The 13054-nt window shown below is 43.2% G+C and overlaps 1 protein-coding gene across 7 annotated transcripts in view; it reads left to right on the forward strand.

Annotated features, from left to right (window-relative positions):
• The window catches only part of PTPRM (protein tyrosine phosphatase receptor type M), a 901381-nt gene that overhangs the window by 826842 nt on the left and 61485 nt on the right, over positions 1 to 13054 (forward strand). For all 7 annotated transcript variants that reach the window (XM_075533118.1, XM_075533119.1, XM_075533122.1 and 4 more), the window contains one exon: positions 9159 to 9256. In XM_075533118.1, coding sequence (XP_075389233.1) covers positions 9159 to 9256 — 98 coding nt within the window. The remainder of the gene's footprint in view (positions 1 to 9158; positions 9257 to 13054) is intronic.

Below are 13054 nucleotides of genomic sequence, written 5' to 3' on the forward strand. Positions count from 1 at the left end.
TCCTATGGATAAGGGAAGTAGAGTTTCCCAGAGAACCTAAGGACAGACCAACGGTGCGGGGTGCGAGAGACCCCCGAGGCTACAACTGAAATTCATCCATGTGAAGAAGTCGTGTCCACCGAGGGCCTCAAAGCTTTACTGAAAACCGAGGCTTTGCTATGAGAGCAGTGGGAAAGCCACTTTAGACTTGCCATTTCAGAATCAGCTCTGACTGAGGTTTAGAGGAAGTAGATTGGAGGTGAGCCCATCTTTATTCAGGACGACTTTTTAGGCTTCATTCTATTGAGAGATCATGGTAGGTTGGATGATGGTGGTAGAAATGGAAGCAGAGGGACGTAAACCAGGACTGGGTGTGTTCTGGGAATGCTCCTAAATGGGCACACCTCAGAATGTAGGCGAGGGCAGGGCAAGGGGAGAAGGCGACTGAGAAGCTGACTCTGCTGGTGGAGAGGATTTTACTGTGAGCAGAGGGGCACCAATGAAGGCTTTGCGGTAGAGGACTGACCTGCCATGCAAACACTTCTAAAGAGGTAGCTTTCATGTGTTGGCAAGAGTTTTCTTCTATTTTTACTTTTACTGGGATTAATGGAAATGACCTAACCTAGCTGGCTTTTTTAATTTCTCTGTCAAAATTTTATGTAGTTCATCTTGTTGCCTTTTTGTCCATATGATTTCTGCCAAGAAATCATAGCTTAGTCTATCTTATTGATTGCCCTTTGCAGGAACATTTTGTTCCTCCCAAGCTCCTCTCAATCTCTACTCTCTGTTCAATTATGATGTGTTTGCGTGACTTTCTTTTGGCGTCTATCTTGTATGGGGTTTGTTAGGTAGGGTTCCCAATAAAAACAAAACCAGTATGCTTATGATTATATAAATAAAAGGATACGTTTGTACAGCGAGAAGGAATACAACAGCTAATTTGTCCACCCAGCAGTACAGAGGGCTCAGTCCCACTCACTTCTGTGGAACAGGTAACAGACTGAAGGCCCTTCCAGCTGATGCCAGCCACCGGTGCAAGGTCAAGGAGGCAGACTGAGAAGTGGCTGGTGGGAGGTGCGGAGTCCGCCCTCAGGCAGGATGAGCACAGGCGGCAGACACGGACGTGCTGCGGCAACGGCAGGAAGGTGAGATGTGGTGTAGCAGAGGCCGGTGGCACAGCAGGTTATGGAAGCAGGTTAAGCTGGAGCCTCAAGGCGTGGCAGTGCACAGCACGGTGACACGATGTACCACAATCCACAGGTTGGCACTGGCCCACAGGTAGCACAGAGCAGCTGACAGGCAGCAGTACGTGGTCTGATCACCTGAGAGACAGAGGAAGAGGCTAGCCTCAGAGAGCCTTTATCTTGGTCGCCTCCAATCAAGCTGTGACCTGATCGACAGGCTAAACTCTGCCCACATGTTCCTATGGGCAGCCATGTTGGCACACAAAAAACAACCCCTAACTAGCACAGTGTCATTGAGTTTCATGGGTGGGTATCTTTGTGTCTTTCATGATATCAGGGACATTTTCTGCTAGCAAATCGTGGCATTTCTTTCTGTGGTAGAGTTGTGTTTATTTTTTATTTTGACTTGTTTCTTTCTGCTCTGGAATTCAGATCACACATAAACTGTTCCTCTTAATACATAGGCTTTCTTCTTTTTCTTCATTTTAGAAAAATTCTCTTTTTTCTAGATAAATCAATGTCAAGGGGTTTGTCTTCTATCTCAACTATTTTCATTTACTTCAAATGTATTGCTAATTTTCTGGATTTGTAATTGCTATTCTTATATGGTTTCTAATGACCTATTTTGTCATTTTGTTTTTGTCCTTTTTTCTTAAATTCCTCTAGAGTACTATCTATGTTTTTCTTTATTCATTTTCGGTTTGCTTGAGCTTTGAAAATGCCCTATTTATACATCTTTTTAATTCCTTATCAGGTAATTCTTATTACAGCTTTTCTTCCTCAGTGAGGTTTCCCCATTCTTTAATTTGGTCAACTTGTTCTTGTCTATTTCTTCATTTGACTTGAAATTGTCTATCGAGCCCTGGTGGCGTAGTGCCTTTGTGTGGGGTTGTTAACTAGAGAGCTAGCAGTTTGAACTACCATTCACTCCTGGGGAGAAAGGCCGGTCCTTTCAGTCCTGTAAAAAACTACAGTCTCTGAAACACATAAGGTCAGTTCTGCCCTGTCGTTTAAGCTTCCTTTGTGTTAGCATCGATTGATGGTATGAGTTCGGTATTGGTTTGAGTTTTTTGAGCTACTAACCACAAGGTCAGCAGTTCAAACACACCAGCTTCCCAAGAGGAGAAAAATGATGCTGTCTGTTTCTATATAGTATCTGTATGAGATAGAATTGACTCGGTGTTGTTGGGTTTTGAGATATTTTAGTTTTATGTTTGTTAGTTGATTATATGTAGGTTTATTTCACCGTGATCATTGGCTTCGTTTTGCTATATGTGGACAGGAGGGACAGGCGTGCTACTTCCGTCGTTCCTTTGGCAGTACCGGGCTGTTCCCTTCCTGTCACTGAATGGATGGAGTGTGGCTCTCTCTTTGCTTTTTCTACAGAGAAGCTGATCCAGGATGAGCAGCTGCTGCCCCCTGTCGGGCGTGCATCCACTAGGGCAGGAGCACGTGGCGGCACGCCCTTACTGGGCAGGGCCATAAGTGGTAGGTCTGACAAACTAGTGGGGAGAAAATGCCCTTTCCCCATCAAATGTCCAGAATCAAAAAATAAGGAAAGGAGATTTAAAAGAGTGGTTGAAAAAAAATAAGTCAAAACTATTGAGAGGGAAAAAGAAAAGGGTAAAGACTAAAAGACCATTGTCCCTAAGGTCACCCTTGTGTCTCCAGGGGCAGTGACAGATGGCAGCTGGCTCATGCTCCACAGCAAAGGATGCCCCTGCATGGAGCAATACCTGGCCCGCCATGTGTGTACACTCTGACAGCTGAGGTTGTGGGCACGAATCTTGCATTCCCTGAGGGACCTGAACAGGTGTAGGTGGGCCTGGGGTATTTGTGCCTAACCACAGGATTGGTGGGGACAGGAGGGAGCCTCACCAAGTCAGTGGGCAGCTGTCGTGAGAAAATCCCCAGAAAGCACTTCTCTGGATGCAGTTCACAGGTATGGACCCTGGGCACTTCTGAGGGCAGCTTCTTATCCAGTTGCTGCTCATGCGCAAGGGGCCCCGCTGGAGGGTGGAGTCCAGAGCCTCCAGCTGCAGCCCCAAGGCACTCCAGTCCCTGTGGTCCCCTGACCCGAGCAATGAAGGCACCCGACTATGTTCATCTTCCTTCACTGTCTTTCTCCTCTGTGTGCACTCCTGCTGCCCCTAGAATTCTCGTCCTCTTAACGTTCTTCCTCTCCCCGATCCAGCTCAGATTCTGCCCACCTGCCTCACTGCAGATCGATCCACATTGCGCCTCGATCCCAATCAGTTCCTTGACGTTAGCTTCTCCTTATGTGTGTTTATTACCCTCGGCAATTCAAAATGGCGAGATACAGTGTGGGGCCTGCTCTCCTCCTCAGCCACTGTGTTCATTCTGAGTGTTTCATCTGTAGCCTCACTTTTATGCTCAGAGATCCAGGATCATCAGTGGTTTATGTTTCCCTCCGATTTGTGGGTCTCTTTCAGAGGACCTGAGGAGTGTGAGTCCATCTACCTGCATATGTGCACATACTAAGGGGTCAGCCGTATGAACAAACGCCTTTGTATTTTCAAGATCACTGAAATTAGTTATGTACACGTTAAAAACCTCTTGTCATTTTGCCTGACACTGAGCCCTAATTATTAGATACCTCGGCCATGTTCTTTGATGACATCCTACGAGTGAAGTTTCCTCAGAATTACTGTGCATGGAATTCCTTGACTCAAGGAACTTGAGCAGGGCAACACCTTTAAAGACAGCAGCCTGCGGGCGAGGGCTGAACGGTGAAGCCAGATGCCCTTCACGTTGCACCTCACTGGTTCTCTGCCAAGGGAGGCCTAGCCCTATCCCACGTCAGTTGAATTAGAGTTTCTCTGAGTGTGACATCAGACTCCTTTAAAAGCGCTTCACTGTTTTTATCATGCTGCTAGAATTGAGGACCACTGCCTCTGGAAGGATGGCAAGGCTGCATCCTACATACTTTGGGCAGGTGTAAAGTGGACAGGTGGGAAAAAAAGAGGTAGGCCCTCATGAGACAGAGTGACACAGTGGCTACAATCATGGCCTCAGGCAGAGGAATAATTGTGAGGATGGTGCTGGACCAGGCAGTGTGTCCTTCTGTTGTGCACAGGGTCACTAGGGGTCAGAAGCGACTTGATGCCACCTGAAAATAACAACACACAGACATATTCAATCATCTATTTATTAATCAAGCTCCTGCCATGTGTCAAGTATTCCTTAAACCAGTAAACCAACCAACCATGTTGTCCTCCCAGGGTAACTTGAGATACCATATATACTCGAATATGAGCCCACCCAAATATCAGCCAACGCACCTACTTTTACCACAGAAACTGCATTAAAACTGTGCTGAAAAAACTTGGCTTATACACGTGCATATACGGTAAGTAATAAAAAGATGTTGAGTATTAAGGAAGAATAATTAAGGAGCACTTAGGGTGCACAAAGGACCTCTGGTAGCAGCTAACCCTAAGGTCAGTGGTTGAATGCCACCAAGCACTCTGTGGAAGAAAGATGGACTAATCTGCTCCACAAAGATCTGAAGCCTCCGAAACCCAAAGGGTCTCTCCGATTCAAAACAAATTCAATGGCTGTAGGTTTGGTTTTAGTTAGAAAAGCGGTTCTCAACCTGTGGTTCGTGACCCCTTTGGGGGGTCAAACGACCCTTTCACAGGGGTCACCCAATTCAGAACAGTAACAAAATTACAGTTATGAAGTAGCAACGACAATAATTTTATCGCTGGGGGGTTCACCACAACACAAGGAACTGTATGAAGGGGTCACGGCATGAAGAAGGTGGAGACCCACTGAGTTAGAAGCACAAGGGGAAATCCTGGTGGTGTAGTGGGTATTTATTGGTCAACAGTGCTAGTTTTCCAGACCTTCTGAATAAGACAGGTGAAGCTATCTGCTCTCATAAAAAGTTGCAGTCTCCAGAACCGAAAGGGGCAGTTCTACTCGGTCTTACAGGGTTGCTTTGCGTCATACTCAACTTGCGTCATACTCAACTTGCAGTGTGTTGGGTAAAAGCACAGAACAGAGGCTCTACTTTAGAGTTTCTCGAGGACTCATTGTAGCCATTGAAAGATGGCCTCCTGTCCTGTAAATCATGCTGTCCATGAAACGAGAACGTCTCATTCATCCACTGTCACCATTGTCATCAGAAAAATGTCTGGAACTTCCTAACCTCTCGGTATATCTAGCGAAGGAAGCAAACAATATCTGAGCCATCCCTTTGTTTCAAAGGTCACCCAGGGAAAACTAGCTGTTTGCACAGACGTTCAGATTCTTATTGTTTTCTTCTGAGTAAATTACAAGCTATTATGTACACCACGAATTGCCTCGCTAACAGTGAGAAGTATAGTGACTGGTGGAATCTGATGTTGACTATTTACCTCTGATTCTGGATTAAATGTCACTTAAATCTTCAACATGTATGGCAAGAGAAGGGCATCCCAAGGTAGAAGGGCTGAAGTGGCTCTGGAGGCTTCCTAGGTGGTGAGGCACCTGGTCTCACAAGGGTTTGTCTAGAGCCTCAGGATATCGATTCGGTGTTACCGGGAGGATGAGGATGTCACACAAAGCAGCAAAAGAAATGAGGAAAGCTGTGTTGTGGAGAGTCAGAAAAGAGCCTTTCACAGTGAGACACACCGATTGCTTCAGAGTTGACCATGATTCATGGCAACGCTGGTGGGTCAGAGTACAACTGTGCTACCTAGAGTTGTTAATGGCTGGATTTTCACAAGTCAAATCCATGCTTTTCTCTTGACGCACCTCTGGGTACATGCAACCCTCCAATTTTCCAGTGAACAGCCTATCACACTGGCTGATTGCTTCACTCAAGGACACCTTGATAATGAGCAAGGACTTAACTTGTGATGGTCAAAAGTAAGGTGTATGAGAAGTCTCAGCATCCAAGTCTCAGCCCAGGGATGAAAGCATTAATAAATATCTTTAAGTGTATTTTGATTTTCGTTCTATATTTATAAAATTGCCCGTGTGTACATTTAACTTCATGATTTCACAAATGAATCCAGGGACTTTTTATTATAATTATTATATAGATGAAGTAAGATGAAAACACTAGGTCTCGCATGCCTACGTGGCTTGCCCAAAATCCACACATAGCTTAAATTTAATGTGGCCAGTTAAAGACAGAGGCAAATCTCAAATTCAAATATTTTAGATTTAATTATAATTTAAATTTAATTATAATAAAAATACATTTTAATTATAATCCAGGAATCTATAACATCAAGATACTACAGTATAGTTAATTTCTGATCCCAGCATGTGTCCTGAACATTTGTATGATTGTTCATATGTCATATAACTCGACAGGCCTCTGAAATTGTGTTTATAGCACCTACAAAAGTAAGTCCAGAAATATGGCTACTGAGGGTCCAGTTCGTATATGCATGATTGTTTCCAAACAGTAAGTGCTTGGACATTTTTCTGTGATGCTTGAAGACAAGCTCTCTCTCAAGAATTTATTATAGCATTATTTAGCAAATTATTTTTTGCAAAAGATCGCTTTAAAGATGGCGCTTGGAAGACTTAAGAAGAATTGGTAGCTTTGAATTATGGTATTGGTGGAAAATATCAAGTATGCCATACACTTTCAAAAGAACAAAAAAAATCCGGGTTGGAAGAAGTATACCTAAAATGTGCTGTAATTAGGACATGCCTTCAGGAGGAACCTAGAGAAAGACATCATGCTTCGTACAGTCCAGAGTCCGTGAGAAAGAGGAAGCACCTAGAAGAAATGGACGGATTGAGCGGTTACAACACGAGTCAAACCTCGGGATGTTGGCACAGGACCGGGCCACGTTTCGTTCCGCTGAACATAGGATGACTCGGAGGCAGAGACAACTGAGCAGTCCTTAACAGCTACAGGTCCCGTCACAGTGTTTTAAAAGGGGGTTGGGAGTTCCAATTAAAACAGTGGCTTCCAGATGGGTCAATTAGGGTGCGAGGTAGTACTGATGAAGAACACAGCTTTCCCCCAGATCCTGGATGCTTCCTCCCCCCAACTACCATGATCCGAATTCTACCTTGCAGGGCTGGATAGGGCAGAGGCTGTACACTGGTGCATATGGGAGCTGGAGGCACAGGGAATCAAGGGTGGACGATACCTTCAGGACCAGGGGTGTGAGGGGCGATGCTGGGAGAGTGGAGGGCGAGTGGGTTGGAAAGGGGGAACTGATTACAAGATGTACATGTGACTTCCTCCCTGGGAGAGGGACGGCAGGGAAGGGGGGGAAGGGAGACACTGGATAGGGCAAGATGTGACAAAATAACGTTGTATAAATTACCAAGGGCACATGAGGGAGTGGGGAGAGGGGAGGGAGGGGAAAAAAAGAGGACCTGATGCAAAGGGCTTAAGTGGAGAGCAAATGCTTTGAGAATGATTGGGGCAGGGAATATATGGATGTGCTTTATACAATTGATGTATGTATATGTATGGATTGTGATAAGAGTTGTATGAGTCCCTAATAAAATGTAAAAAAAAGAAAAGAGGAGAAAAAAAAAGAAAATGATTAGGGCAAAGAATGTACAGATGTGCTTTATACAATTGATGTATGTATATGTATGGACTTTGATAAGAGTTGTATGAGCCCCTAATAAATTGTTTAAAAAAAAACAGTGGCTTCCAAAAAGATCTAATCAGCTAGTTAAATTCAAGGCAGAGAGGTCAGGCTCAGATGGTTATGAGACTGTGTAAGGGGATTAAAGGTTTGATATTGATAAGTTTTCTTGAAGGACACAATAAGATCATGGAAGGGGTTATTTTTAATTTTTTTAATTGAAATTCCATAAGTGAGAAAAAGGCCAAGAAAGTTGTGCTGTGGAATTTCCCATCTCAACCATGCACTTCAGGGTTAGCAAAAGTAGTCCAATGAGAATTTCATTGTGAAGACTTAGCCTATCTACCCCTAAACCTTGATCTTGTCCCTTCCATCTTCCTTTTGTCTCCTTCTCCCCACCCAAAAAATATGTAAAAGGAATACAACTACAGGAACTCATTTGTACGTGGTATAAATCAAAGAGCATATAATTATGGGGCAGGGCTAGAGAGATGGAAGGAAATGCCACTTTCAAGACTGTCGAGAACTAGGCAGAGGATAGGTCAAGAAACTATTTTGGTGTGTGTTTTTTTAAAATAAAGGTTTCTATGATGCTCCAGCAATACTTCTTGACTTCCCCCTCATACTTGCATTTCTTACTGTTTTGTGTCAGTTTATGGTGTTACAGTCACGTATGCACAGACACAAATTAAAGTTTTATTTTTCTTACTGGAAAAAAAGCCATATAAAAGTCCAAGTTCCTATATCTCAATGTAACTGAAGCACTGGCATTTTGTAATGCAGATCTCCCCTTTCCCCTGCTGATAAGAAATAGCTTTTTAGTATTGAGATCCCAAGAGCGTACGGAGTAGATGCCTGATCATGCCCTACCAGGAATCACCATATTCTGTGAGAGGAAGTACAACCGCTTGAAATGCTTAGCTTCTCACTCACTTTAGAAAGTCAAGCAAAAAAGAAAAAGAAAATTAATTTGACAGATAGCATAGAATAAGAAAAATATTAGAAGCCAGAAAGGGCCATTTTTCCTATACAGGCTCATTTCATTCCATATACCATTTTCCTGGATATCTGCCAGTTGTTAGCAGGAAGAGTAATATTATCCATTTTTTTAAAATTTCACTCTTGAGTATTATAGAGATAAATAGCTAAATGATGGCGAAATAACTATCTTTCACGGTAGTAGTTTAAAAGTGAAAAAAGGAACTCAAATGCAGATAGGCTTCAGGCATGAAGAAAAATTCAACCTTGAATGAACAATATGATTTTTCGATAGACTTTTTTTTAACAGAAAAGTACCTTTTTGCATATAGACCTATGCCCATCTGCACAGTAAAAAAACTGGCATGTGAATAACTGTAGAATGATTTGCTCAACCTAGAAATGTTCCTTTTGAAAACTGACTGCCTCCTTTTTGCTCCAGGACCGATGCAAGAGACCATCTATGATTTCTGGAGGATGGTGTGGCACGAAAACACTGCCAGCATAATTATGGTGACCAATCTTGTGGAAGTTGGAAGAGTAAGTCAGATGTACACTGTACATTCCCATTTTCTTTATTGTTCCATTTGTAATAGAAAGTAAAGCCCGAGCTAAGTTTGGGAAGTATTAGATGTGCTCCATAAAACATTATCTACTCTAGCGTCTCCTATGGCACTTCTGCACTTACTTATAAATGATCGGTAAACGTAGCCTGAAATGCTTTCACTTGTTGCGATAGCAACAGACAGGAAAGGCGCTCAAGATTTAAAACAGTTGTTGTCTGGCTATATTGAGCACGCTAAAGCACGGCTAAGCACACATGCTGGCGGCATGTCAAAACTCATTGATGCGCCCTTGTATGTGACTAGATTCTTCACTCAAAATATGGACTCAAGAGGCAGCATGCTTCACTGTAGTAAATCATTAAGTTAGAATTCCAGCATCTTCTCTGCTTAGTTTTCACTTTCCTGTGCCTCAGTTTCTCAAGGACTTATATTACTTAATCTGTATTAAGACTCCGCCAGGGTTGTTCCCCAATAAATCAGGAAACTCTTCAACTGTTCTAATCTCCATGTTGGCATGCTACGGGGTTATTTCCAACATGAAAGGTTAAAATAAAACATGGGGCACATTTCTTTTCCTTTACAAGGTCCAGTTTCGTGCTATATGTGACTCGAGAGCAACCAAACGCCCTATGCATTAAGAAAACAATTAGCAAATCAGATTGCATTGCAATGTAATTGTTTTCTGCACCATAAAAGAAATACCAGTAAAGTGCTCAGATAAGGAGAGACGATCCTATGGGAGGGCGTCAGTGCACAGGAAAGTGTGACTTGCCTAAGAAGCTGGTATCGGTCACTCCTCACTCCACGACCAGCATGGCCACAGCTTCTCCATCTCTCTTCTGGGAGATCTTTTAGTAGAGTGGAGAAATAAAAGTACCAGTTTCATAAGTTTCTTGTAAAAATTTTGTCAGCTAGGGAGAGAAGTCATTACCTAATGGCAAGAACTAAATAAATGCCGATGCTCGTGAAACCCACGTGTTTCTAATATACCTAAGATGCACTGGGATATATATATATGAGCATTTTAACGTTCATAGAAAATTGTCATTATCTTTCCATTTCATTTGGCCACACACTTTTTGAATTCCCCCGCATACCTATGCCACCTTGGGATACCCTGAGGAGCAGTTCTGTTCGGGACCATTGTTGAGTCAGAATTGACTCCTTGGCACTGAGTATCTTAAGAGGAAGCTAACTAAAGAAACTGATCAATTAAAGTTACCCTCAATTTCATTTACTTGTGTTCGCCCCCCCCCCAAAATTAATACTCAATTCTGGATAGTTTTCCAAAATGTGTTGAATGCCTACGCCACCTACATCCTATGATGGCAAGAAACAAGCAGGGGAATACACATGGAGTAAGCCTCAGTTTACTCCCTGGCGATTTGAAGAGTTTTGCAATCATGCAGAATGTAATGGAAAGTAGATTGTTATAGAAGACTGTTAGGCTAAAACCTAACACCTTACCATTTAATCTCCCTTTACACCGATTTTAAAGTTATTCTAGTTCTTAATATTTCCTGCTTTCTTGTCTGCTGAGGTTTTTCTCTGGTTTATTATGTGATTATCCTTAGGGGCTTTGTTGTTGTTACGTGTTGAGTTGTGTTTTTTGCTGTGGTGGTGTGATTTTTCGTTTGGTTTGGTTTTGGGGTATGTTGTCCTGGATAGGAAATCTAGGATAGGAAAATCACAAGGTCAGCAGTTTGAGTCCAGCAGGATAAAGATGAGGCTTTGTACACTTGTAGAGATGTACAGTCTTGGAAACCCACCGAGGTAGCCCTATATAAATGATAGGAACCGAGGAACTCTTGTGGCATAGTAGTTCTGAGCTGGGCTGCTAATCACAAGGTCAGCAGTTCAAATCAGCAGCCATTCCAGTGGAGAGAGATGACTTTCTACTCCCTAAACAGTTAGTCTCAGAAATCCACAAGGGCAGTTCTGCTCTGTCCTATGCGGTCTGTTACAGTGAGTATTGGCTTGGTTTGGGTTTTTGTTTTGTTTTGTTTTGACAGGGAAGCTGGAAGGGAAGTGAGAGGAACCAAAACTCACTTCACCCAGAAGGTTAAAAATGACTCCATAGTTTTAGATCCAGTGTCTTTAAAAACCTTCCAAGTTCTTCCCAAGTTCCTGAGGATGAGGGCAAGTGCTGAAGGGGCCACATCTTGTTACCACGAACCCCTTGGGCCAGTCTGTTCGATTAGTAGTGCCATCTCTCACCGAAATACCTGCACTGATTGGGGGATTTTAACACGCGGTCACCTGCCTCCTGGGAAAAGGTGCTCACTTTGTCCCAGGCTGTTTCCCATTTATAATCTTGCTCTTGTGTTCACAGGTGACTGTCCCATTTCCATACTTCAAAATAACAAATGCACGCCCCCCAAAAATCAAATTGACATGCGTCTGAGGGCTGCAGTACCCCTTCCCTACCTTGTGTACTGCACACTGGGGGCCTAGATGAATAAGCCATGAATGGCAGTGCTTGTTTGTTTACACAGACTTGCTGTTGAGTCATTAAGTCCGAGTTGCAACCTGCTTCCTCCCTCCTTTTGCCCTGAAGCGCTCTGCATTAGAAGACTGTAATTGCTGCTGCTGCTGGAGCCGCTGGGAGGCTTCCCTGTCTCCACACCTGGTGCAGAAGACACCAACGCAGTGCTCCCCTCCAGCGGGGTCCACAGTACAGCCGCAAGAACCTGTCATTATCTAAAACTGCCTTGTCACACCAGACAGCCCCTGCCAGCCCGCCTGCCCTGGGAGAGGACCCTTGTCAGTTTCCCTGGCACCTGCAGACTGCTGCACACCTGGCATTTAAATGGCACTGGAATGGCTTGTGATTGTTTTCCCTTTTTAATGAACCCACCTGAGGGACATTTGATTTTTTTAAGCCAGGAGCCTGTTGCCCAGGCTTTTACTTCCACGCCATTTGTGTGGTGGTTCAAACACTCAGTGGTATTGTTACAGTCATCCATCTGCCAGCAGTTTTATAACCAAATCTGTAAGGGTCCCAAAGGAGATTTTTGCACCGGTAATTTGAGCTAATGATTTCTTAACATATTTAATCAGTTTTTGAAGACCTCATTAGAATGTGACTGTTTATTAAAAATCCAAATTAGGTCTCAGAGTCATTTAGGAAATTTGTTGTTGAGTTTGCAGTGAATAGTTCTGATAACAGGTGGGATAATGTTTGGCAACGAAGAGCTATAGGAACCAGAAATGTTAACCTCAATCAGTAAAGAGTTCTGTGGAAGCTACTGAAATGGATGTTTTAAAGAGCATGATCAACTTACAAAGGTTAATCTAGCTCCCTTCACTAATTTATCACTAAAAAAATTAGTGAGAGAAAAATGTAAGATGAGCAGCAGATTTCCAAAGTCACTTTCTAATTGACCTGCAAGGATAATACATGATGATTCCAAGTGGCACTGTCACCATGGTGGCTGTTCTTCAATAGCAGCAGGTCCCAGATGGAGAGGAGCGGGAGGGGGAGGCAGGATGGTCCCTTTATAAAATATGTACATATTGCTTACAGGCAAGAATGACTTAAGTCATACCTAACAATGCAAGACAATGATAACACCTTTTCCAAGGTCTGTCGAGTTGTTCTAAAGCATCCAGGTCAGATGTGAAAGGGAAGAGGCAAATTACCTTTACAGACCTTGCTGAAAATGTTCTGTTTGGACTACTCACTTTTATCATTCGTCGACCTTTTTTAAATGCACTAGATATTGAAGGATGATATTTTGTATTCCATTCTGCTTTATTGCTCTTTTGGGGG

This window comes from Tenrec ecaudatus, chromosome 15, assembly GCF_050624435.1.
Source record: "Tenrec ecaudatus isolate mTenEca1 chromosome 15, mTenEca1.hap1, whole genome shotgun sequence".
NCBI classification, from domain to species: Eukaryota; Metazoa; Chordata; class Mammalia; order Afrosoricida; family Tenrecidae; genus Tenrec; species Tenrec ecaudatus.